The 26,257-nt window shown below is 38.0% G+C and overlaps 2 protein-coding genes and 1 long non-coding RNA gene across 5 annotated transcripts; 1 reads left to right on the top strand and 2 right to left on the bottom strand.

The window, feature by feature from the left end:
- The first annotated feature begins 1,273 nt into the window (after positions 1 to 1,273).
- LOC105445164 lies at positions 1,274 to 4,187 on the top strand. Its single transcript, XM_011680595.2, has 3 exons — positions 1,274 to 1,409; positions 3,298 to 3,380; positions 3,932 to 4,187. Exons 1-3 carry the CDS (start codon positions 1,329 to 1,331, stop codon positions 4,125 to 4,127), a joined length of 360 nt encoding a protein of 119 aa, XP_011678897.1. The 5' UTR covers positions 1,274 to 1,328; the 3' UTR covers positions 4,128 to 4,187.
- Positions 4,188 to 5,402: 1,215 nt separating this feature from the next.
- Positions 5,403 to 20,672, bottom strand: LOC115918339 (kinesin-like protein KIF9). 3 transcript variants are annotated; one of them, XM_030974165.1, is made up of 16 exons: positions 20,597 to 20,672; positions 18,034 to 18,159; positions 17,123 to 17,288; positions 16,787 to 16,893; positions 16,248 to 16,472; positions 15,531 to 15,707; positions 14,953 to 15,100; positions 14,218 to 14,429; positions 11,159 to 11,410; positions 10,646 to 10,806; positions 10,004 to 10,257; positions 9,556 to 9,678; positions 8,488 to 8,667; positions 8,094 to 8,194; positions 7,775 to 7,879; positions 5,403 to 7,490 (listed from the first exon to the last, which is right to left on the bottom strand). In XM_030974165.1, exons 2-16 carry the CDS (start codon positions 18,127 to 18,129, stop codon positions 7,365 to 7,367), a joined length of 2,433 nt encoding a protein of 810 aa, XP_030830025.1. In that variant the 5' UTR covers positions 18,130 to 18,159; positions 20,597 to 20,672; the 3' UTR covers positions 5,403 to 7,364. The 3 variants fall into 3 exon arrangements, with proteins under 3 accessions (XP_030830025.1, XP_030830024.1, XP_030830023.1); XM_030974164.1 differs by lacking the exon at positions 20,597 to 20,672 and adding an exon at positions 19,491 to 19,609; XM_030974163.1 differs by lacking the exon at positions 20,597 to 20,672 and adding an exon at positions 18,541 to 18,711.
- Positions 20,673 to 23,970: 3,298 nt separating this feature from the next.
- On the bottom strand, positions 23,971 to 25,452 carry LOC100889691. Its single transcript, XR_004062001.1, has 3 exons — positions 25,349 to 25,452; positions 24,419 to 24,550; positions 23,971 to 24,105 (listed from the first exon to the last, which is right to left on the bottom strand). It is a non-coding gene; the product is annotated as an uncharacterized LOC100889691 (long non-coding RNA).
- Between the last annotated feature and the right edge of the window lie 805 nt (positions 25,453 to 26,257).

Genomic DNA, 26,257 nt, shown 5'->3' with positions numbered 1-26,257 from the left:
CCGGGCACGGACCTCGGGCCTACAATTAAGGTTACTCCAAGCCACCGTACAAATCGTCAGCAATTTTTTGCTATTAGGCATTAAAGGTGCCAAAACATGGGTGGGTCGGTCAGATTTTTTTTGGTTTTTTAACCCTTTTTTTTATACCTCCTCTTTAGGCTGATATTTTTGAAAACGGTAAAAAAACAAAAATTAAAAAGCCGACCGTAGATTTCAAGATTTTTGGGTCGGTCGCAAAGGGCAATACAATTAACATCTTTTTTTTTTGTTAGGCCTTACAATCCTGGACAAACATGAGTTTGAAATAACAGCCCACAATCCTCTCTCTCTCTCCTCAATTTCTGTTACCAACATCGCATCCTACCCTGTCCGTTAAACCTTTCTTTCGTAGGGGTGTCCCATGCAGTCGGCCGCAGTATCTGAAAGAAGAAGAAGCATGCACCATCATGAACCATGAGACCGAGAGATTCGACATAATATTCTAATCGTTCACGAGACCGACAATCGTGCATTAGATTTCGGTCTAGGCTTACTTTGGATACGTCCCATATGAGGAGCATTATTTCATCAATCCAAAAATTAAATAAATCAAAGGGCTTTAACAAATATATATCAGTGGTGGATCCAGAAATTATTAAATTAAATTATTAGAGAAAGAAGACGATTCGTTGAACCGTTCTCGACTGTTAATCCTAGTCTGAATTCAGTTGCCCCCCCCCCTCCCGCTCACAAAAATTCTCTCTTACCCCCTTTTTTTCCATCTCTTTTTTGTTCTTCTTGTGCTTTTTTTTTGGGGGGGGGGGACGGGCTACAAGCCTGGCAAGAGGGACCCCATATTATGCACACTGCAAAATTGTGTGTCCCCCGCCCCTTTCCCGGTAAAAAAAACACACCGTTATCTCCCTTTCTTTCTTTTCCCTTCTCATTTGTTTTCCTTTTCCCCCTTTTCTCTCCTCCGTCTTTCCCACTTTCTTCCTTTTCCGCCTCTCCCCTTTTCTCTCCTTCCTCCTTTATTAATTCTTCTTTCTCTCTTCCCTTAATTTTCTTTCTTTTTCCCCTTTTCCTCTCTCCTTTTCTAGTTTCCCCCTTATTTTTACCGGGGTGGGGGCGGGGGCACTTTCCCCTGTGCCCCCTGAATCAGCCACTGTATATATATATATATATATATATATATACACACCCCCCCCCCCCCCCCCACAAAGCTTTTGATAGTGAGAGTCGAGACCGTCGAATTTCAAGTAAGCCTTGAAAATCCTGTCGTAGATGGCGTCCACCAAACACAAAGGGAAAATTACAGAGAGCAGTCACCAATAACAACCCAAGACGCCATGGAAAACCGAGATTTACCACAAGAAAATGGCCAGTCTCCTCTAGCAGATTTTGTAACGCGAAATTATGAAGAGCAACGGGTAAGGATTAAAATGAAACTAAAAATGGTGTGTTGATGCCTTCAGGAGTGGAGACTGTGGAGTGATAATTATCTCTTCCTAAGTCGAACCCAGCCAGACTCGGGCCGCTCAGCTCAGGTCAGCTCAGCCCAGCCCAGCGAGCTCCGCCGCCGCGCCGCTCCGAAGGCGTCGGAGCTTCAGAGCCTGCATAGGAACAGCGGGTTGGGTCGCATTTTTTCGAAATGTAAAGAAGCAGTAATCACAATTTTGACTTACAATATTTTTTTTTTTTTTAGTGGCTGTCGCAAAAGGAAGTCTTGCCTTCGACTCCTCTAGTCTAGCTCTGTGCATCCATATGATATATGGTGGTGTGACCAAAGTTCGCTTTCTCAAAAAATTGGTATAGACTAGATCTAGACCTCTAGGTCTAGATTTCGAAAATCTGATATCACTAATGGAAAAAGGATCACATAATTACCCAGAAACAAAATTTTCTTTGGAATTGGGTGCGAAATTGTGAAAATATTGACAAAAGATCGGCAAATTTTGCAGTTATTTGCGTCCGTTCCGAAAAATTATCAACTTACCGATAAGGGTCTGGAAATCTTCATTTTGAGAGCAGAAATCCTCAAAATTGTAAGTAAAAAGTGGCACCAACTGATTGTATGTTATCTTGCCTTGCAAATCATGTTATTACCTTATTTTTGATGGATCGCATTTTTTGATAAATCAACTGTAAACCCCCGTGCGTGAAGTTAGGTCTCGTTACTTTTATGACTTTTTTAGATGCAGCGCGGACGCACGATCGGACATCAAATTTTTAGATCGCGATATCTTCGAAATCCTTCGACGATAAATTTTCTAGTTGAACCAATCTGTAGTAAAAAACTTTGCCATCCATATGGTAATGATTGAAATGAATAAATTTGTGTAGAATATGAGAAATCATAGATCGAACATCACATTTTGTAACATGTTCTAAAATGTCCGCGAACTTTGGTCACCCCTTCATACCGAGCATGCATACTTTCTCTTCGCCATCATGTTGAATCGACCATATACAACATCAACATGGGATGAATTGGGTTAGGAAAAATCACCCTTTTTCCAATCAATGACTTCTTTAAATCAAAATTTTAAGTGATAATTGAACAGATGCCCAGAGCAGAGGCCGGAGTTGAAAAACATTGTAATGTAAGTCAAAAGTGTAATTAGATCTACTATAGGCTACTACTATTAGACCTTGACCTACTTCTTTACATTTCGAAAAAATGTGACCCAACCAGCTGTTTGAATTATTTTCCTATGCAGGCTCTGGAGCTCCGTTGCCCAGCATTAACCTGTTGACTACTGAATTCTCTCATTCCCATAGGCTTAATACAGGCACCACCCCGTTCCAGTAGGCCAATGGGTTAATGTACATCTAACTGCTTCGTGATGCGAGTGTAGTGTATAGTGGTACCGGTATAGGTACCACGCCGTTTGCCCGGTGGACCAAACCATCCGGCCTTGCGGATATCAAGCCTGGAAGATTGCTGAATAAAGTTGATTGTATTCGAGCGGGGCCGTGGCCGGGGCGGGCAGTTGATCCTCCCATATAGTAGAATTTTACAAAAATCCTTGGTAATTCTACAGATTCTGCCCAGGGTGGCCGTGGGTAACTATATCTTTCCAGGCTTTTTTTTCCAATTTAGGCATAATCTGTAGAATTTCCAAATCTTTAAAAAAGTGGTTTCCTTTAATTAGATTGCAAAATAGAACTACAGAATTCTGTCCACAAATATGGCCAGGCTTTTTGCCTGATATAGTCGTAGACATTGTAAAATGAGTTTTGAGTTTGAGTTTTGAATAAATAAAATAGATCTAGATTCTGGAGATGACATTGACAAATATTATGATCTCTTGGTAGGAGGCGAGACAGCGAGTTGGTGAAGCCCATGAGGATCAAAGGGTTGATGCGTTCCTGCAAAGAGCCCTTAGTGAGAGTAAAAGGTATGTCTATAGTTTAATACAACTTTTTTACAAGTTTGAAATATTCCAAACTGCATCAGATTATAGAATCTATTTTTTAATATTTTTTTAAAGGAGTTAAGCAAATTAAAAATACATGTTGAGTGGCTATAAGAGAACAGCAAAAGGCCGATGACCAGACAGAGGCTCATTCAAATCTCATTTTTCTTTTTAACAGGTCTAAATGAATGGGGGAGTTAAAGGGGGAGGGCAGAAATTGTTTAAGGGTGTAGTTGTCCACAGGGAATTAGTTCATGGGGTCTCAGAGTCTTAACTTTCAACATTTTTTATAGCAATTGGCAAAGATATATATGCCTACTAGCCAGTATAAGCAAGGTTGGATCTGTTTACAGACAGTATATTACAAAACATTGCTCCATAAATAGTGATTTCAATTATTGTGGTTTTAAGCAAGTTAGTTGTTTTGTTGTTGTAAATCTGCACATACTGCACATTGCACAAGAATATAAATAGTGATTCAGAATGACTAGTTATTATTTCTAAATCCTATATCTTGTTCTCCGTCTTTGTAGAATGGATGCGGAGGTGAACAAGGCAGAGAGAAGACAGAATGAGCTTTACAGCGAGCTTGGACAAGATAAGATGCATTCCTGGATCATGGAGCATGCATCAGAAGTCACAGTGACCCTACCCTGCGCAGGTGAAGGAACTCCAATAGATACAGAGGATGTCAACAAGCCAAGTGATAAAGCAGATGTTATTAGATGAAAGATGATAATGAATGCTTATAGTAAAAATAAAGTTGTACATTTTGTAAAGGCTAATGAACTTCAAGTCTAAACTGGGTTTTTTTTTCCAAATAAAAATTGATCAGGAAGGGAGAGAGTGAGAGAAGGGGAATGGGAAGGGAGGTGGGGACAGAAAGAGGAAGAAGAGGAGGAGGAGAAAGAGATGGTGGAAAATAGAGGGGAGAAGGAGAGGAGGGGAGAGGGATAGAGACAGGGAATTGATCTATAGGAATGAGAAAAGAGAGAAGTTACAATGGATATGTGAGGAGAAAGAGGGGGAGGGAGATTTTATAGAAAATGATGAGGGAAAAGGGGATATATAGACTGGTGCAGAGAAAGAGAGAGGTCGAAAACAGCAGGAGAGACTAGGACAGAGTAAAACAAAAATATTTAAAAACAGATTTCTGACCAACTGACCTATGTTTTGGCACCTAGGCTAAAGGGCAATACAACATCTTTTTTTTTAAAGGCCCAATTCATGTTAATGTCATATTAAATAAGAATGGGAAAGGAATGAATGGAGAAATTAAGAGCAACAGCAAGTCACAAGAATAAAGAGATAAAGAGGTAGCAGGTACAGACAGAAAAATATTCTATGGCCTTAAACTGTAATTCAGTGATGTTGGAGAGCAAAGAATGCCTAGAAACTACTATTTCAAAACAATTCAAGTTTTAACCAACCAAGATGAATGAACAAACAATGGTAGCCTAAAGTCGTTTGAATATGGACAATTTTCACATTTATTATAACATGTATATGATACAACTATAAAAAGCAAATTCTCGCATGATTGACGAGAGTAGTATAAATGAAAATATATAAAACAAAATTAAAGGCAAATATTCTGAATTTCCTCTCAATATCTTTTACATTCTTTTTCCAGACATGTGTGCATGAGCTGAAAAGAGACACTGTATACCAAGAAACAAAAACAATGCATGCTGGACGGAACAATGCACACACTGAAATGGGCTTACAGTAATACAAATGAAGACTTCTCTTCATCATATACGGCGATCCGTAAACACACTATTCATGGAAAGAACTTAACATTGAAACTTCATGGCTTGTTCATTTGCAGTTCAAAGGGATTTCAATATTTAAAAACAGATTACTTTAATTTGAAGCAGAAATGAGAGAAGCAAATGTATATGTATGCAAAATTTGAGAACAATGCAATCAGTGAAAAAGTAAGATTTTTTAACAGTGAAGATCTAATATAAATTTCTAAACCAAAATACTCCCATTTGTTTAGTCTGCTAAATTTTCTCAAAACTGCCAATTTCTAAGTTCTTATAAAGTCAAACCTGTCTATTTATGCTAGCCAAGGGACACACAAAATGTGGCTACTATCGACAGGTGGCCTTTATACACAGGTTCTTCAACATATATTTCATTCCGTAGAGAGACAATACATGTGACTGCTATATACAGGTGGTCTCTATATACAGGTGACTGCTAAGACAGATCTGACTGTACTGGAACTATCTTTGTAAACTACCAGAGATCACTCTTCCCTTATCTATATATTTTTGTAAAGAGAGAACAAATCTTTGACATTCTGCGAGCAATCACATTACCAATTTCAACAAAATTAGATTTGAATATTCATATTGATCGACTTTCACAGTGACCCTTTTACCACAATTGTTTAATGTTTCTACAATATTCATCGATAAACTGCTTCCAGCTCTAATATTCTGCTTTGAATGAATGCAAACTATTAATATCAGGGTTGGCTTGCCCTTAGTACAAGGTTGAATCTCGGATCAAAGATAACTTTTATCAGATGTAAATGTATGAGAAATGTCTTGAACATCTTACAAAATTTAAACATGTCATGATTTTTTTTTAAGATTGAGATTTTTATGCTGCCTACTGAATCCCCACTGGTGCAGCCAATAGACTTGATTTTACTAACTAATTTTACTAACCAATTTCACTAACCAATTTTACTGACTAATTTTTGTAGTTGTCTGAAATAATCTACACCAAGGGAACGAGGATGGTCAATATGGATTTTTGAAATATCCAGTCTTGGCATGGCTCCAATGATTACAATACTAAAGATACACATATGCTACATGCATGCAAGTGATAAATGAATCCTACCATATAGTATCTCACATCATTATCCTTTAATTCATAAACATGTAAAAAGAATGTATAATGGATCACTTATTTCTAAACGAAAAAATCCTAAAACTTCAAAGTCAATGTGAACAGATGTCCATACATCTCAGCTTTCTCTGCTGCAAGGCTGCACAAAGTAACCAATGATAACATAATAATTTAGATGAAGAAAACTTACATTGACAAGATATTTAAGCTCTGATTTTTTCAAGCAAATATACATTAAATTATTTACATATACTTGTATATTATATACATTTATATACAACTCCAGAAAGAACGTATCTCCAATGTTGCAACAAATTTTTATGGGAACTCAGATGCAGATCTCGGAAATAATCCTACCTCTACATCTCTTACATTTGACATTTTGTTCTTTTAATAAAAACATTCAGAGAATGATTTTTGTTGTGCATGACCAATAACTTTTGGAATGAATTGAATTGAAATATTTTGGATTTAGTCTACACATCTGAGCAGGTCCTCATAGGGTTTGATTATTTCCATGTCAATAACAGGGTAGCCTCGTCCGGGTTCACATGATAGCTATCCTGAGCAAAGCTAGATTTTTGCACACACACATTTTTCTATACAGTGAGAAATCTGCTACATGTACCGTAACAGAGAGACTTTCTAAGAAATGGAAATTTCACAACCTCAACTATTGCAACATCATTCTCATAAACCACAAAGAAAACTCAATTGCCCATCACAGATGAATTTCATATATAAAGATGAAAGATAAATGAAATTTGACTTTATTTTACCCTATTAAGCTTCCAAATTAGTCTCATGTGCAAGATTAGAAGTGTTTACGATCAAATCAAGTTTTGAACTGGTTGCAATGTGGTTTATTAGTCTTCAATGCGCCTTGAATAATCAACATCATCTTTGAACCTTCCAAATATTAGAATAATTCCATAATTATTATATTGTCACCATTTATAGATATTGAAAATAAAAGCAATCAGAAAATGCTTATGCGACCTATGAGGCATCGATAACTCTGAATGGACACGTAGCTACTGCAAGTCCCATGCATATGTTGAACTGATAACGTTCATGGCAGATAGGTTGATGCGGCTAGTTCTGAAGGATCATCATTGATGGTGGCTTGTTGCGGATGGTGATCGTTGGAGAGGTTACATCTCTTGGACGGTTCGATGATGCGTGGGGTTGTGGTTGATTCACAGCACTCTCCAAGATTTGCTGTAACAATAAAGAACATGAAAACTTGATGAATATTCAGTGCATCCAATTACCGGTATGAATATTAATAAGAGCTTGCTTACTCCTCCTATGATCCTAATATTATCATCACCTATTTCTACTATATCATATTCTAAATGCCAATTATGAATGTTTTTGAAATTTCATTTAACACTTTATATGCCCTTTTCCTAGCACTTCAGAAGAAATATTTATCCTTTCTAATTACCACATTCATAGTTGTAACCTCTCAATTATAAATTAATGAAAGAGCGTTTACTTACCCGTCTATCGGTTCTCATCTTAGCATTGTAGAAGGAGGCCGAGTCAGGATTCTCCATGAGAAGCTCTGATTGAAGTCTTTCAAATTTCTCTCCTTCATCTTCAGGCTGAAGAAAAAAAGAAAACAAAACTTATTTGCTCAGCTCAAAATTAGCTGGTTAAGAATTATCCTACAGCATGGTTTTAAAGTGCTTTTCAAATTTCAATAGTTTTGAAATTCTCATCTTGTTGCACTCTCCATATAGATAGTGTAGTTCCACTTCTATGTGACACAGTAGCATGAGATATACAAATAGTACTTCAGGAACTACATATACTCACCATGTCATACTGAGTTCCTGGTCTTGCTCCAACCCCTGCCACTGCACTACTCTGGCCTTCTTCAGTCGTCAAGAAACATTCACTGTACCAGTTGTCAAATTCTGAGGAAGATCAAAAGCACATAGTCTTAAGTTCTGGTAATAACAGAAATTTACTAATTCAAACAAACCTTCAACTTTTAAAGGCTATAAGACATATAATTCTGGTAGAAAATGCATAATAAGCAAAGAAATATATGGAAATCAAAGAGTTTGTCCCAATCAAAGTACTTAATCACGGTACTTACATGCAGAGAAAAGATAGAAGGATATACGTAGAATGAAAACTAAGAAGCAACATTTAATACATGCAGAACATTGGACAGCAAGCCATAAACTATGTTCAACGTCCTTACCATTAACAAGTCTCTGTCTGCACTGGTCTACAAGCTTCTGACAGTACTGGATCTCTGATTTGATCTGCCGTAGGGCATCGTAATCACCACGGTAGGATGCTTTGAGTTCCTTTAGTTTCCTGATCATCTGAAACTCCTCCTCGCTAATCACCATCTCACCTTCCTCATTCACAAAGTCTCCTGACAAACAAAAGAATAATAATAATAATAATAATAATAACTAATGTGTTATTTACTAAGGGTAGCCACTTCAGTTATAAAACTGCTCTTCCAGCGGGCCCTGTATAACATAATATCGTCGGTAGGGTGACAAAACCTTGTATCTCAAAAATTATGAATTTTCAGGAGAGGGAAAAAACTTTCCTGTCTCAAAAAATTTAGTGCTGTGACACCGTCCTTTCTTTTTAAAACTGGAATATTTATACAATTTTTAATGTCATTGTTGAAATACAGTAAAATAATTGTTATTATTACCTTCTCCAATCTAATATGCTGAGCACCTAGTTAGAGGGCAGAAGGTCCCATTGTTATAAGTCTTTGATATGACTCGGCCGGGGTTCGAACCCACGACCTCCCATTCATGAGGTGGGCGATCTAACCACTGAGCCACCATGCCTGGTAATAAAAACTCTCATTGATTGTATATAAAATGTATGGTTCTTCTGTGATCATAACTGTTGTCACCATATATTATATTGTATCCTGTCTTTGACAAGTATTTTGTATGAATCAGGTGCAGATAGATTTCCAACAATGTGGGTAACAAATGGTAAACATATGTTTATAATTTTCATATCCAATACTCACTAGAGAGTAGAGAACTTTGATATGTTCGGGTACATTATCTTATGATTCAAAATACAATAAATTTGTCATTTAGATTACAAATCCTTGTACAGTCTGAATCCTTTTATGTTGTAGTATACGTTCCGTGGCATATCAAAACATATTTATGACATTAAATATGCATTAAAATTCACAAGTTGACAACACATACTCAACGTATCAAATAAAACCTTGTATAGAGAAAAGCCATCCATCATGAAAATACCAGCCGCATGAACTCACCTTGTTCAGCCTTCTCTTGCCTTAGTTTCTCAATAGTATTCCGTGTTACATCAATCTCTTGCTTGGTCATGTTGATTGACTTGGCTAAGTCTCTGCAATCTTTCCTCTTGGCCTTCAGGATGTCTGAATGAAAGACACAAAATATTCTGGAGTTAATGAAAATTGTTTTGTCATTGCTGTTTCATCAGGGGTACATTTAGATAATTGAAGTGGAAAACTATTCATCCCCAACACAGACATTTTTAGGCTTCAACTGTCCATTGCAGGCTTATTCTACAGTATTTTCTGCATGGATTTCTCTAGCATATTGTAAGTAATTCATTCACAATTCAATTGCATTATATAATTTTTAAAGAAATGTTAAACAGAATACCTGGATCCCAACAATATGACTATTAACGTAACGATAAGTATTTCAATTAAACTTCTGACAGCTGCAATTTCTCACCTTTGTTTTCCACGAGTATCTTGTTGATCTCCTTGCCTTTCTCATGTTTGAATTCCTCAAACGCAACCGTCCTGAGTGGCGGAGTGGCTCTTCCCTGTGCACCGCCCTCTGCTGCTGGGCCCTGTGACCCTGCCACCGAGGCCGTCTCAGTGCGGACTGCAGACTCTTTAGTGTCTGGTCCAACGTTACCATTCCTGACAGGTGAGGCACGTTCCATGGTGGGTGAAGGGCTTGATACACCTTTAGGTTGAGGGCTGCATATATAAATAAATCCATGATAAACAAAAAATTGAGTTTTTCAAGTCTTGCTTCTAATCATTGCTGACCATATGTTGTAAATCTAAGCTGCCATCTATAATTTTACCTAGAATCATCAACATTGGGCATATCCATCCTTTTAGGAAAATGTATTCAAGTCAAAAATTAGAAATACAAAGTTTCACAAGAATGTTTTTTGTGGAAACTCTAGTAATAAGTCACTTTTGCAGACAATAACATTGTGGGTAAAAGTACTGGTGCCACATTTGAATTGACTAAAAGGTTATATTTTCTCATCAACGAAATTTATCAACAAGACACATAAATATCAAAGCATATATTAAGGCATTAACACTAAATTAATGTAATTACAAAGACTCTCACCTTCCCCTTTCCTTAGCTTTCCTTCCTCTTCCCTTTCTCGCCGACACAACAGATGAATGTGCTGGTTTAGATGAGGCTGGAGCAACTCCTATACCAAAGCCTTGTCCATCAACCTCTCCTACATACGTAGCACCACCATCCTCATCAAACACTACTCCAGCCTGCATGTTCAAATACAAAATTAAATCAGAAGGGCATTAGCTCAATTTGGGGTATGGAGGCGGCATGTTGGAGATTTTACTCTACCTTTTCTATTTTTAAATACAAAATACATGTAATATATCCTTTTAAGCATTTATATCTAAAAATGTATGTACAATACCACATCGTGAAATTAAAACTATAATTCTGAGCACAACCATGTCAAACTAAGACAGGAACTGCGATTTTTATTAGAGAAACAAATAGTACCAAAGCATGGGCCTGAAGGCTTTGACAGATATTAGACATATTATTCAGCGTTAGAAGGCCATTGAAGTTGCTATTCCTACAATCATTACAACGGCTGCTTACCTTCTGTGCAGCAGCTACAGCATTAGGATCCATGCGATCGATGATGGTATACTTCTGCCTTAGACGACTTTCAACCTCACTGTCCATCTGACTAACCATGCTTTTAAATGTGCCAAAGATGCTCTGGATCTGTCGTATGTTGACGATATCGATCTCGTCCAGTGAGCCATCGAGGTAACGTCGTACCTGGTTATTGACCTCTAAGAGTTGAGTGTCTGACAGTGGCTCGTAACTCACCTGGCTTCGGTTGGCCTGTAATAAATCATGTGTTAAAGGCATCGTTTAACAATGTTAAATCTGAGATGCATGGTCCTACGTGCAATCAGTGTCTGTGATATGGTGTAATAATGAAGCCCTGAAAAAAATTGAACTTCAAAAAAGTAAAAAATCTTTGAGTGACTGGTTTTACCATACTCATTTCCCCCAATAGATGGTAGTGTTATGAAAACAGTTAGGAAAAAAAAAAAAAAATGAAATTTTGATTTCCAATCATAAATATCTTGATAGTTAGACAGATGATCGGCTTGTAAAAGTCATGGGGTTCCTGACTGACCTAAAGGTTTATAATTATCATCGCAGCAAGAGCTAAATCCAGAATTTTTTTTCAGAATCTGAGACAAAGTTGCCCAATCCCTTTAACCCTATTTTAACTGGGCTATTTCAGACCAGGTTTTTACTGGGGGGGGGGGGGGGGGTCAATTTGACCCCCCCCCCCAAGATCTCGGCCGTTTCACTGCCGATCGCCGCGAAAATTTGCATACATGTCAAGTGAAGTGTATAGAATACTATGGTAATTTCAATTTTTAGAAAAATTCACTCAATTGCATATTTATGGTAATTTATGCAAATAAGGTCATAATATTCACATTTTTGCCCATAAATCATACATTATTCTTATTTAAGCATTCTTTTTCACTACATATATTTGTTAGACCATTTGGAATAATAATACAACACAAAAAATTGGAAGAACCAGATTATTCCTTATGTTATTTCTTGTTTTGATAGTTTATTATATATTTCATTGTTTTTTAACTTATGTATTTTATTGTTTTTGTTGTTTTTGTTGTTTTATTTCATTTATAACTACAATTCAACTATTTTGACCCCAATACAAACACCTAAACTTTAAACAAGACTAAATAACCAATGTTTTATCTCTTTTTAGGAACAAGGGAAACGCTCTCGGCGGTCTCGCCTGCATTACGCAATTCGATATGATGAAAAATTGAGGTTGGAACATTATTTATAGGCACGGTGACCCATTAGCAGGCCCCACAAAATGAAATCCTTTTGAATATAATCAGCATTTTGAAGTGAATATTGACTAAGAATCATCAAAAGAATTATTTAATATTAATTGTACCACGATCGATAACTTGAATGAAATATGAACAAATTAATATAAAAAAATGATTTATTAATTCTCATATTAAGTTGTGAAAACATAATCCAAGTCTACTGACCTAAAATGACCTTTGACCTTGTGACCTGGAATTTGTGTCATATGATTTGTGATACTTGATAACCCTTGTGTACAAGTTACATGGAATTTGAACAAACAATTTTGAAAATATGCTAAAAATTCAAAATCTTGATGTTGATGCCACAACAAATTCTAAGTGTGTTGACCTAAATGACCTTTGACGTTAACTTAGTGACCTGAAATACTGATCACTTAATTAGGGATACTTGATAACCCTATAGTCCAAGTTTCATTGACAAAGAACTTAAACTTTCAAAATTATATAAAAAATTCAAAAAATTAACCTTTCGTTAAGTTTTTGATGATGATGCCACAACATAGTCCAAGTCTGTTGACCTGAAATGACCTTTGACCTTGACTATGTGACCTGAAATGCTACTAACATAATTGGGGATACTTGATAACCCTATAGTCCAAGTTTCATTGACTAAGAACTTAAACATTCAAAATTATATAAAAAATTCAAAAACTTAGCCCTAGGTTAAGTTTTTGATGATGATGCCACAACATAGTCCAAGTCTGTTGACCTGAAATGACCTTTGGCCTTGACTTTGTGACCTGAAATTCTACTCACATGATTGGGGATACTTGATAACTCTATAGTCCAGGTTTCATTGACTAAGAACTTATACTTTCAAAATTATATTGAAAATTCAAAAACTTAACCTTAGGTTAAGTTTTTGATGTTGACGCCGCCGCCGCCGTCGCCGCCGCCGCCGCCGCCGCCGCCGTCGTCACCGGAAAAGCGGCGCCTATGTCTCGCTTTTTTGCTACGCAGGCGAGACAAAAATGACATTTCCATATGTTTTGTACACAAATCACAAAAATGAGCGATTTTCGGGCCGACATGCGAAGACAAAAATTGAAAAAATCGTTTTAAAAGATGCGTAAGACTCAAAAGAAAAAAGTCATGAAAGGAAAATTTATTATCTGCCGCAGTTTCGGAGTATTCGCGAAATTTCTACAGGGGGGGGGGGTCAAATTGACCCCCCCCCCCCCCCCAGTTAACGTAGGGTTAAGGGTATTCCTCTTCTCTTCAGAAAATTATAAAACTTCATACAAATGGTGCATGTGAAAGTAAAAATAGGATGAATCAAAATACAATAGAAGAGAAATAAGAGGAAAGTTTCCTAACAAAGGCGTAGCTAGTAGAAGAGTTAGCATGATTCAGAAGAATAACTCAATACTACAAATATATCAATTTCAGAAGTTTGCTATTAAACAAATGCAGAAAATAGTAAAGAAGATGCAATAGAAAATAGTAAAATTTCCTCTTACCATATCTAAAAATATTCATCATGTTTGAAATACTCCAAAATGCTTTCATCTTGAATTTCAGAATAGATTTTTAATAAAACTCAAAAGAAGAAAAAGACTTACAAGTATACACCATACACTACATTTCAAATGTTTTTGATCGATGCATTCATTTCTCGCTGGCTATATAAACTGCCAAGATCTGTTAAATACCAGTTTCAATAACATCTTGTATCATATTTACAACACATTTCTCCCTGCTCTGACATGCAGTAAGAACCCTGCATTCCCTGTAGTAATGCATTGTTAGACTTACCAGCGTATCATGCATAGTGAGTTCATGCTTCAAATGCCTGATCTCTTTCTCTAGTTTCTTGACCAGCAATGCCGGATCAAAGAACTCGTTGACAGCGGGATTCACAGCGACACACATCATTCTTGTAGCGAAGCGCATGGTTGAGATGGTCTCCTCTATCTGCTTGGCTTCTCCCCACACGTTGGCTATCATGATGGTGTTACAATTCCCACCTGTGGCATAGAAGTACAGTCAAGAGAAACATATGTTACATTTTTCATCAGACCTGAAGAAATTGTTTGTCTCAGTACAATCAGAATTTTACTCATGTCAAAATAGATTCTTTATGTTTGTTGCAGTAGAGAGTGTGAGTTCTCAAAGCGGGACTGCACTACTTGTAGCTACTTACGCCCTCTATATAGCAAACAATGCCTAAGCAGTACCCGTTAGTCCCCCATGGTCCCCTTTTTCCTATGATAATGAAGAGCTGATTTGATAAGACAACCACCTGTCAGTGACCATGCAGGGAGGTCTAATCCCTCCTGGCCAAACTAGTGCAGATAGGCTTTAAATTAAGTATTTTCAATGAAAATGAGCAAAACTTTAAATTAATTTCTTCACTTCTAATCTTTTTGTTCCAATCTGAAGCATTTAGATTTCAAATACATGGCACCATGTCGCAAGAATCCATCGTAGTAAAAGGAGACTTTGAGTAGTGCCAGTTAAAGCTTTCTGAACATGTTAATTATAACCTACCCAATGAATCTTTGAGACAGTGTGTCAGCTTGGTCTGCCTGTACGGTATATGCTCTCGTCTCCGATCAGCCAATGCAATGGTCGTCTGCTCTAGGAATGTCAAGGATTTGTTGATGTAGACAGCCTCTTGCTGAGTCTTACCTTCAGACTGAAACAAAAACAATCACAAAGATAATGGCAAAGTTGCACTGTATCTAGTACACCTATACCTCTACTCTACAAATAATGTTTAAATTCGCAATATATGTATACATGTATGTATCACTGCAACTGTCCATTTATACATACTTTTGATAAGCTTTAGTCACACATGACAATAATAATTTCTCAAGATAACTTTGTCATATAACGTTCTGCAAAATTACCAAACTGAAGTAAAATGTCATCAATAATTCATGAAATAATCTGGTAAATGAGCAAGAACTCTAATGTAAGTAAATACACTGAGACTGAGCCCTTGAGCAAATGACCCTAAGCACCTCTCATCTACATGTAGTAAAGAAGAGCTTCATATCTTTAGCTCCTGTATCTTTGGAGTAAGTACATCAGAAGTTTAAAGATTGATTCCTAGCTCTTACCCCTGTCTTGCTAAGCCGCTCTGAGCCAGCGAGATCAACCAGGTTGAACTTGCTTCGGATGTATTTAGCATTGGACTCAGTTCTGGATCTTGATTCCACATGGATGGTGAAGATACAGTGAGATCTGGAAGAGACGCTGTTCAGAGCATGAGAGGCGATGGCACGGTTGGTCTCACCCTAAGAAATAAAATGGATTTAACAGATGGGTAACATATATTTCATTGCTTCACAAAATATATAAATTTTGAAATTGATTGGTACATGTTACTTGTTGATAAACATTTATGTTTACATGTACTGTATGCAAAGGCTCTGTAGAAACAAGGAAAGTCATCTTAGAAAATGAACATTTAGGCTTCAATCATGACACTTTAATGCCAATAGGGGCCTGGATATAAAAACCATCTTAAAGGTACTGACTACTATCTCCAAGCAAAATGCTGCTACCAATAAGATTTTTCTTATTTTTCTCTCTCTCTCTTTTTTTCAGGAAAACCGAATAGACGTAGCCGCAAAGAAAACATTCAAACATCGACTGAACAAACAGAATTTATCAATATGCATAAAACCTGGACTAATAGGTGAATATATTTCTTCGAAAATGCAAACTTGACTTAGTTGTGCAAATTTCTGCAGAATGCAGCAGTACTGGATGAAATATCTATTAGGATTAATTATTCAGAAGAATGTATTTTACTTTCAAATATACATGTATACCTCAAAGAGCAGATTAAGAGCCTCCTCTTCATTATGAGCTAGATGAACACTCAAGCCTTTGATATTGATACCAAACTCATCCTCTGTGATCGTCATCTGGGGAAGTCCCTGAATGCTGTAAGGCAGGGTCGATAAGAGGTCAAACATGGTCTCGTTGTAGATCTCTAAATAGCTGATACGAACAGTGATCGCTTGCTCTGGTCTATCCTCTATTTCCTTGTAAACCTGAAGCATGAGAAAACGGAAAAAAGTGTGACAAATATATTAATGAATTATCTCTCTGTCCCAAATACAGAAATTATATTTTTGTCTCTTTTTTAATATTTTATTTTGAGTCCCGTCCTGCCAAGAAAGTATCCCCGCAATATTCTTACATGTATACAACAAAGATAAATTGACAAACACATACGTGGAAGATATTCACAGTACATAATGCTACTTGTTCCTATTCTTTTGATTCCAATGGCAAATGAGAGAGCTTAACCTTTGTATTGTGTTCCCTTCCTACAACATAGTATGTATCACTACTCAATACATACCTGTGCTATAGCCCTGGGGATGACTCCTCTCTGTTTGTAGTTCTCGGTTGCTCCAGTCATTGTGTATGTCTTACCCGCACCAGTCTGACCATAACACAATAATGTCCCTAGAAGAAGAAAAAAATGCATCAAAGTTAGCTGAATTCAAATCTTTAATATCAGATCACACTCAATCTCAATCTCTCCAAAATGATATGGGTATAGACAAAAAAAAATTTGTCTTTGAAAATAAGCATGTTTCATTACCTGAAAATTATTTCATGTTCATTCAACCTCTATTCACTTGGGTGCTATCCCAAGTTATCTCAAGCATTATTCAATGATTTAAAAGCTTACCATTATAGCCATCAAGTAGCTGTGTGACAAGAGGGGAAGCTACTTCTTCATACACCTTATCTTGACTAGCATTATGAAGAATTCCATCCATCTTAAATGACCAGTCCAACATCTGATTGTTGACCACGCCTCTCTTTACATCTTTCTTGGCATGGATATTGACAGTCTGTTGCAAAAAAAGATTAGAGTGATATTTTATCATGCACTCATTTAATTCAATATTTGTAATCATACCATGAAGATCACACATAACATTGTTCTGGATACATGTTTGTTGTATCCAGGGTTTGAAAATATAAGTTACAGGTCATCCCTTAACCAAGATATCATTAATTCTACTCAGCCAATTCAGCTTTAAGACCCAAAATTTGATCAGTTATTCAAATTGTAAGCTTTTGTGAAAAACTTTTTTTTTAAATATATATAATTAGAATCGTAAATCTATGATAACATTGAAAACTGAAGAAATCTTTTGAACAAAATACTAAGAATAATTCTCAAGTTTCCTTGAGTAAATTGTCCTAGCTGTCACTGATTATATTGGAATTTATGGTTCAAAAGTGATTGAAATCAATGAAAGAACATTAAGCAAAGTAGACTAAATATATTTCTACTATCGAAAAGTAAATTAGTTGATGGTGATTTTTTTTTTTTTGAGGGTGTGTCATGTGTGTGTGTGTTTTTATGTTTCTTTGTCTGTTTATTTTTAATAAAAGAACAAAAGAATAAGAGGAACATCATCACAGTAGAAGTTTTTGAAAAACAATATTATTTAGATTTACCAAGGTCTACATGTATGTCTAACTTTAAGAAAGCAAAGTTGAATTCTTTTCAAACAAAGACTAAACAATGACTCTGCTCAGTTGGCTGATAATTAAGCAGTTTATGGTCTAGATTGATTGAAGACCTACCTTGCCATCTGGATTGAGCTCAATCATATCCTGAGCAAACTTGTCCGTCGGCCTGGTGCGTACAAAGACGCGGACCTTGCTGCTTCGCTTATTCATCAGGGATGTTTCACTTGATTTAAGCACTCCCTACAGAAAAAAGAGGAGAAAATACTTTTGAAGTGCTGCTAGGTCTTAAAGAGAAACATACAACTCCAACTTGAAAGGTCTAGTCTCACATCGACAGGAGTTATAGATCATTCTTGAAATGAATTATTAATGTTAAAATCAAACAAAATTGCCACTCCCAGTCCCAGGATAGATGCATAGATCTAGTCTATTTAATAAAAATGACTTAACCTACATGTAATATGCTGTCATTGCACTTGGCTGACAAGTTCATTTTTAAGTGTAGATCTAGTTTTAATTTATAGAGATTGTTTTGTATATTTGTAAGGAAACTCTTTGTGTATTTTCAACACCTAAACTAGATAGTTCATACTCTAGATCTAGATCTATTGTCTTTTTTACCATTCTGAGAATAGATGCATCATCCATGTAGATTGGAGTTTGAGCAACAGAGTAATCATCTTCCACTTGGAATTCATCAGAATCATCTGCCCCATCATTAGAACCCTGGTTTGATCTTGATCCACCCTTCCCTTCACTACGACGACCTTTCATTTTCATATTTCCTGGAAACCTGCTGGCTGGACTTCAACTTCTAGAATTTTCAATTTGTCCATATAGGCCTAGATCTAGATCTATCATCTAGATCTAAAACAAGTTCATTTGAACAAGTTAGATCTGCCTCTAGCTCTGTATGTGACTTTGATATCCAAATTAATATCAGCCTGCTGAGCTGAGCCTACACTCAGTAGCTTAGTTTAGAATTTTCAGCTATTTGAAAGTGTGTTGCTTTCTTTAAAGTTCAAAGTCAAGACAACAGTCTAGAGTCTAGATCTAGTCTAGATCTAGATCTATTTTCAATTTTGTCCCACAAAATGATTGTGCTCGAATTGTGTGTGGAAACTGGCAACTAATGTTGTTTATTAGCATTGCTATTGTTGTTTGTCCTGATTAGTGATGAAACAATAAACACGTCACAAAAGGTAACTAAATGCGCTTATAATAATGCGCAAATACAACACAAATCCTGACTCGATCGCCTAGCCTGAGCTGCGCCTGCCCGATAGACTGCCCGGCCCGAAGGGGCATTCGCAAAATTAGCGAGGGCCTAGCCCTAGCACCTAGGTCACGGCTCAGCCAACACTACGGGCATCGATAATGCTGATAATATCCCGTTGATTGCAGGCGCAGCGTGAAGGACGAGCGATCGCGACATCTACCAACGCCGGCATATTTCATGAACTTTTTGCTTTTAACACTTCTTTCGTGATATAACATTTACATGAACTGATTCAACCATTACTTACTTAAATTTTAACAATTACAATTCATTCATTCATAGATCTACTTACCAAAATCTAAAATGTTGCTGATATTTACAATCGTCAAAATCCAAATTCGTCTGTGCGTACTGCTCGTACGTACGTATACAATAAACGTTTATATTTATACGGCGCGCGCGCACATGACGCGCCCGTCATATTACGCGTTTGATTCTTTTCGTTTATGTACACGGCGTCGCCGTTGTTAGGGCTTCTGCGCATGCGCTCATTGTCTGCATTAGTGCATCGTACCGTCCTGAACATCAGTTTTCTAATCAAAATATTCCTTTTTCATTATCATTTCGGTTGAATTCATACTAATGTCGTTACCTGTTTGTAGTTTTGATATAGGATCTATTTTCAGGGCCCCACAAACAAGTTTTGTTGAATGAAATACCCTGGTAAAATATTAATAAATGAATAAATGGAATTTTAAAAATTAAATATTATCACAATCAATGGGGAGGGGGAGGGGGGGGGGGGGGGGGGGAAATGAGCATAATTTTTATTTCGTATTTGACCCCGAAAATTCGAAAATCGTGCCGACCAATATTTCACTCAGTGGGAGGGGGGGGGGAGCGGGTTGTGTGATCACTTACTAAACTAAATATATATATATATAATAGCCAGGGGGGACCCGGGCCCGTCTCACCCCCCCCCCCCCCCCCACCCTCCCCCGTGGATCCGCGCCTGGGCCCTACTTACCTACTAAATAATTTTTTTTTTTTAATTTTGCCCCCCAAAATTTGAAAATCGCGCCGACCAATTCTTCGCTCATTTGGGGCGGGGGTGGGAGGGGAAGTGAACACTAAAAAAGTCGCGCCGACCTTATTTTTTTTCTCAACATCAACCCCTCCCCCCCCCCCCCCCCCCCCCCTCTTGAGCAAAAAAAAAACTATTACAAAAGGTTTTACTTTTTTTCTTTTTTTGTGTGCCGGGGGGGGGCATTTTCCTCTTTGTTTAAAATAAAGGAACATTTATGATTTTCTACCTGTTTTTTTGCCAGGGGGAGGGGCCGGCATATTTCATGAACTTTTTGCTTTTAACACTTCTTTCGTGATATAACATTTACATGAACTGATTCAACCATTACTTACTTAAATTTTAACAATTACAATTCATTCATTCATACTTACCAAAATCTAAAATGTTGCTGATATTTACAATCGTCAAAATCCAAATTCGTCTGTGCGTACTGCTCGTACGTACGTACGTACGTATACAATAAACGTTTATATTTATACGGCGCGCGCGCACATGACGCGCCCGTCATATTACGCGTTTGATTCTTTTCGTTTATGTACACGGCGTCGCCGTTGTTAGGGCTTCTGCGCATGCGCTCATTGTCTGCATTAGTGCATCGTACCGTCCTGAACATCAGTTTTCTAATCAAAATATTCCTTTTTCATTATCATTTCGGTTGAATTCATACTAATGTCGTTACCTGTTTGTAGTTTTGATATAGGATCTATTTTCAGGGCCCCACAAACAAGTTTTGTTGAATGAAATACCCTGGTAAAATATTAATAAATGAATAAATGGAATTTTAAAAATTAAATATTATCACAATCAATGGGGAGGGGGAGGGGGGGGGGGAAATGAGCATAATTTTTATTTCGTATTTGACCCCGAAAATTCGAAAATCGTGCCGACCAATATTTCACTCAGTGGGAGGGGGGGGGGGGGGGAGCGGGTTGTGTGATCACTTACTAAACTAAATATATATATATATAATAGCCAGGGGGGACCCGGGCCCGTCTCACCCCCCCCCCCCCCCCCCCCCCCCCCGTGGATCCGCGCCTGGGCCCTACTTACCTACTAAATAATTTTTTTTAAATTTTGCCCCCCAAAATTTGAAAATCGCGCCGACCAATTCTTCGCTCATTTGGGGCGGGGGTGGGAGGGGGAAGTGAACACTAAAAAAGTCGCGCCGACCTTATTTTTTTTCTCAACATCAACCCCTCCCCCCCCCCCCCCCCCCCCCCCCCCCCCCCCCCCCTCTTGAGCAAAAAAAAAAACTATTACAAAAGGTTTTACTTTTTTTCTTTTTTTGTGTGCCGGGGGGGGGGGGCATTTTCCTCTTTGTTTAAAATAAAGGAACATTTATGATTTTCTACCTGTTTTTTGCCAGGGGGAGGGCCTCCCCCCCCCCCCCGCGCCTGGTTACGTTGCCAAAAAATTCTTTAAAACAAGAGTGGTGTAAACAAAGAACAATGTTGGTTGAAATAGAAAGTATCGTAGTAGAAAAATCCGAATTAACCTAGCTTTGTATTAGTCGTAGCCTTGTCATGATATCCACAATCTTCGATCAGGGCTTAACAAGTTCCCGCTTTGATTGTAGCTGTAGGCTATGCAGGCGCGGATCCAGGATTTCTTAGGGGAGGGGGCCCAACTTTTTTTTTTTTTTGCTCCCGAAAATTTGAAAATCGCGCCGGCCGAAAAGTCGCTCAGTGGGGGGGGGGGGGGGGGGGGGGGGGGTAAGCGAAGCGCGACACTTTTTTTTTTTTTTTTTTTTGGGAGTCCCCCAAAAAATCGCAACAACTCAACCAGCCGAAAATTCGCTCAGTGGGGGGGGGGTAGGTAGTGAGCACCCCCCCCCCCCCCGTGAGCGCCAGGGGGGGGGGGGGCCAACCCCCCAAAAAGGTTAAAATCGCGTGATTTTACATGATTTTTTTTCTCAAGGGGGGGGGCGGCCCCCCGGGCCCCCTGGATCCGCCACTGAGGCTATGAGAGGCCGTTAGAGAGAGAAGAGAGAAAGAGAGAGATGAGAGAGAGAGATAAAGCGAGAGGGGTGAGAGAAGAGAAACAGAGAGAGAAGTGGATAGGGAGAACATTTTTAATCTCCTTTCCATGACTTTTCCCTCCATCTTTCTGTAACCATCTCCCCCTTATTTTCTTTCACGCTCCCACCCGCCATCTCTCCCTCTCTCTCTCTCTCTCCTCTCCCCCTCCCCCCCACTCTCTCTCCTCTCTCTCTCTCTCTCTCTCTCCCTTTTCCCTCCTTCCCTTTTTCACTCTCTCCCTCACTTCCCCTTATTCCCCCTACCCCTTACCTCTCACTCTCCATCTCTCTCTTCCCTATTTTTTTTCATAATGTCATCGTAGCCACTACTTTAATTAGAATACTGTATACACATGAAAATTACACGGAATCTAAACTCAATGACCGACAACTTGTTTTATATGTGTCATCTATACATCTACTACAACTAATTGTGGAAAGAACATTGACAAAGAAGTAAATTTTCAAACCCAGGTCCATGAACCAGTGTAATACGAAATACGAAGTGCGCTTTAGCAGGTACACAAAACAATATAACAGAAACAATAAAATTATGGCAAGTCGGCTTAAGTGGGCTTTAGCGTTGGACATACAGATAACAACTAAATTATTCATACCCCTAGTAAATTTGATATATTTGTATTTTTCGTAACAATAAAATTACTCAAGAATAAACCAATGGACTGTTGAATTGGAGCCATTGATGAATACTGTTAGATGTAAGCTTTCATAATGTCCCATTATCTAGAAACATAAAGGGGACAAATATATTGTTCACTTACTTCCAAAAATTACAAAACTTGGTAGGGGTATGAGTAATTTAGTTGTTAAAGCCATTTTTGATTTGGTTTCCTACGCGTACCAATCCTATAGTAATTCCTTTGATGTTAATCTTTTTTTCTTCGGAAATGTACCCTCTTAATAATTTATTGATCCAATTTCTACACGTCGTAAAGAATATAAATTTTGTAAAAGGCTATATGCTATCATAATGGTACAAATTTGAAAGGCTAAACTAATTGAAATATTCAGACAATCATCTTCACCTCATAATTTGGGCAATAATGCCTAGTCCAGAATCTGACTGGTTCTTATGTTTTATCTCTATAATATTCCCTAAATTGAATCAAGCCGCCGAAGATGGCGTTGTAAAAAGTCGAGGATCACGAGCCGTCATCATCGGTTTGCAGCAAGAAGTGGTAGATCACGGACTCTGAAGTGGGGATTTATTATCTTTAATCAAATCGGCCAGATCTGGACTAGTATTGAGGTTGTAACTTTGTAAATACGCTTTCTTCCCTCTTAGCATTGATTTCCGGACTTTCGGGGAAGAAATTATGCACTCAATGAGATTCGATCATACACAATACAGTCGCGTACGCAGAGCAGGGGGGGGGGGGGGGAATGAAATGACCAAAATGACCTTACCTTTCCCCCCCCCCCCCCCCCCCCCCCCCCCCCCCCCCCCCCCCCCCCCCCCCCCCCCCCCCCCCCCCCCCCCCCACTGAACCAAATATCGGTCGGCATAATTTTCCGATTTTCGGCCAGATATTTGCTCTTACCCTGATCGGACTCTTGTTCGAAACTGTGTCACGCTTTTCAGATGGTGATGTTAAAGGTCGGTCCGATACGTAAATAATTTTATCTGATTGATATATCTGTGAAAACCCTAATTAAATTCACAGTCATACCCCCCCCCCCCCTACCCGTCTAAGAAATCATGGATTATTAAACTACAGCACTTCACTCCTCTGGCATGCCGGGTGCGAAGAAAGAGGAAGACGGAGGTCTGACGGTCACTGCACATGTACAGGTTGCACAAGGTTCTCTCTAATCACAGCCTTCATCAGATCGCAGTGATCCCTAGAAAAATGGATAAGAGGAAATGGGGTGAATGAAAGAAAAACATCATTATAAACCATTTCGTTTTAATTTTTTTCCTCTTTTGATAAATTGAATCGCTATCAAGTATTGTTGTGTTGGTAGATAGGGTAATTAATCTTACCCTGAAACTTGTGTAGTTCAAAGTCTAGCTTTGAGCATCCCTGAACATAATTATCAATAACCACCCACCACCATTCATGAATAATTATGATTAGCTAACTCCTGGACTGATTTATATTTGTTTTTCACGTGAACGGATCATTAAAACATAGGTTAACGAAGCTCTGCTTACAATCTCCGTCATTGCTTCATCAGGTCCATGGTCCGACCCAGTTTCGGGAGCAGTGTCTTGTTCCGCACCGCTGTTTCCATCTTCGTCGGTGGGCTGGACGCTCACTGGCAGCATCTCTGATTTATCTCCTTGCTGCAAAAATGAAAGAGAAAATGATTACATTTTAATACGTATAGTGGTATAAAATTAAATGAGTTCATTTAGTAACCCAGTTGGTGCATGTCATACAACATTACTGCACTAACTCTGCAAAGTCATGAGCTGGGATTAAGAAATGGTCACATCTTGGCCTTCACGGGGTAACATCGACCCGACTTTGGAGTTTGTTTGGGGGCTCAGGGGGCTAAACCCGCCACCTACGTTCAGACTGACAACCTTTTTGTCAATGAGTTAAATGAGGGTCAAAGCTTATCGGTAACATTTTGTGCGAATATTTCAAGACAAGATCCCATATGAAATCATAACGACATGACATTATCATCGAGGTCGATGCATCATTAGAATATTTCAAAGCTTCCATTATTATTTAGGGCTGGGCACGTGATCTCTCAAATAATCTAATGACTAAAACAGTTGTCTGTCACGGTAAAAAAAAATCACAAAATAATATTTATTGATTCAATAACAATTATTCATGACTATGGATAGATGATTCCTAAAATGATTATGGCAAAGTTCATATTTAACATGGTGACAATTGGATATGACACTATATTGACAGTACTACAATATCAACTTTAAATGTCTGCCTCTTGTATAATTCGTTCCTTTTGCTGTTTTAAATGTAAACATTATGTTGGCTCAGCAAGCAAGTCATTTTTGATAACATTTATCTGTCATTTCCAGGAAATTTTTAGACTAGTATTATTGCATGAAATCATTTTCTAGTGTTTACACTCATTTGAATACCCTTTTCTCTAGTCATCTTACCTTGACATCCAACATAATTTCTATCTTTATTCCTCGTTGATCCGAGAATTGATTGAGTGGATTGAGCGTGAACTCAACCTGGAAACTCGGGGGTGGACCTCTCACGGACACCTGTCGAATATGATAGAATTAATAAATATTAGACAAGCTTTGTTTCTTCCACTGAACGAAAGCCTTTTCATGGCAATAAGAGACACACACCTCATATTTGTTAATAAAGTGGGAGGATTCCCCCGGATTTTTCCGGGGAACCCACCCATAACTCAACGAGTCCCTAACCCTATAACTCTACATGGAATCCCAAATATTCTCGAATAAAAGATTGCTTCTTCCCCCCCCCCCCCCCACCCCACTTCCAACCCTCGACGGCTGGCCAAAAGTGAGTCTCGAAGGACTAAAGGCTATTCCTAATTCTGGAAGCTGGTATGATTTTTTTCACCAATATATTTCACCATCTCCCCAATGTTATCCTTCGACTTTTGACACCCCTCCTTTCTTACCTTCCATTTCCCTTCATTGTTGCTTCTGTCACTGTTACAAGATGAATTGCATCTCTCTTGATGTTTGGGGGTTGCCATTGCATGGCTGAAATATAAAGCATATTATGAGTGTGTGAGAGCGGATTTCATCATTAAGAAAATAAAATAACTAGAGGCAATTTATAAATATTTCATAACTAATTTAGAATTCAAAACTTAGGCTGAAGCGGCGGAGCGTTATTAAAAGATGGAGGGAGCATTAAAACCATTTTTTTTAAAAATTAATAACCAAATCTTGTTTTCTTTTGTTGGAAAAGGAGCACTTGTTAATAGTTAATACAAAGAAAATTAATGTTTTCTCTACAATCAGTGCCAGTGGGAAATAACTTATCTTGCTGTGTAGCAGGCTTCTTCAGACCGATGTCGTAGA

The sequence above is a fragment of the Strongylocentrotus purpuratus genome, unplaced genomic scaffold (genome assembly GCF_000002235.5).
Source record: "Strongylocentrotus purpuratus isolate Spur 01 unplaced genomic scaffold, Spur_5.0 spur5_scaffold_7, whole genome shotgun sequence".
Lineage (NCBI taxonomy): Eukaryota > Metazoa > Echinodermata > Echinoidea > Camarodonta > Strongylocentrotidae > Strongylocentrotus > Strongylocentrotus purpuratus.
This window is presented reverse-complemented; position numbering and strand designations above follow the sequence as displayed.

Excerpts from the sequence above, each read along its gene's own strand:
- LOC115918339 (XM_030974163.1), bottom strand. The coding sequence starts at position 18,699 with ATGAAAATGAAAGGTCGTCGTAGTGAAGGGAAGGGTGGATCAAGATCA. Across the intron at positions 15,708-16,247 it reads CTCTTAATCTGCTCTTTGAG|GGTGAGACCAACCGTGCCAT; the intron begins GTATACATGTAT and ends TTTATTTCTTAG. Across the intron at positions 9,679-10,003 it reads GATACTCGTGGAAAACAAAG|ACATCCTGAAGGCCAAGAGG; the intron begins GTGAGAAATTGC and ends TCTTTCATTCAG.
- LOC105445164 (XM_011680595.2), top strand. The coding sequence starts at position 1,329 with ATGGAAAACCGAGATTTACCACAAGAAAATGGCCAGTCTCCTCTAGCA. Across the intron at positions 1,410-3,297 it reads GAAATTATGAAGAGCAACGG|GAGGCGAGACAGCGAGTTGG; the intron begins GTAAGGATTAAA and ends ATCTCTTGGTAG. Across the intron at positions 3,381-3,931 it reads GCCCTTAGTGAGAGTAAAAG|AATGGATGCGGAGGTGAACA; the intron begins GTATGTCTATAG and ends CCGTCTTTGTAG.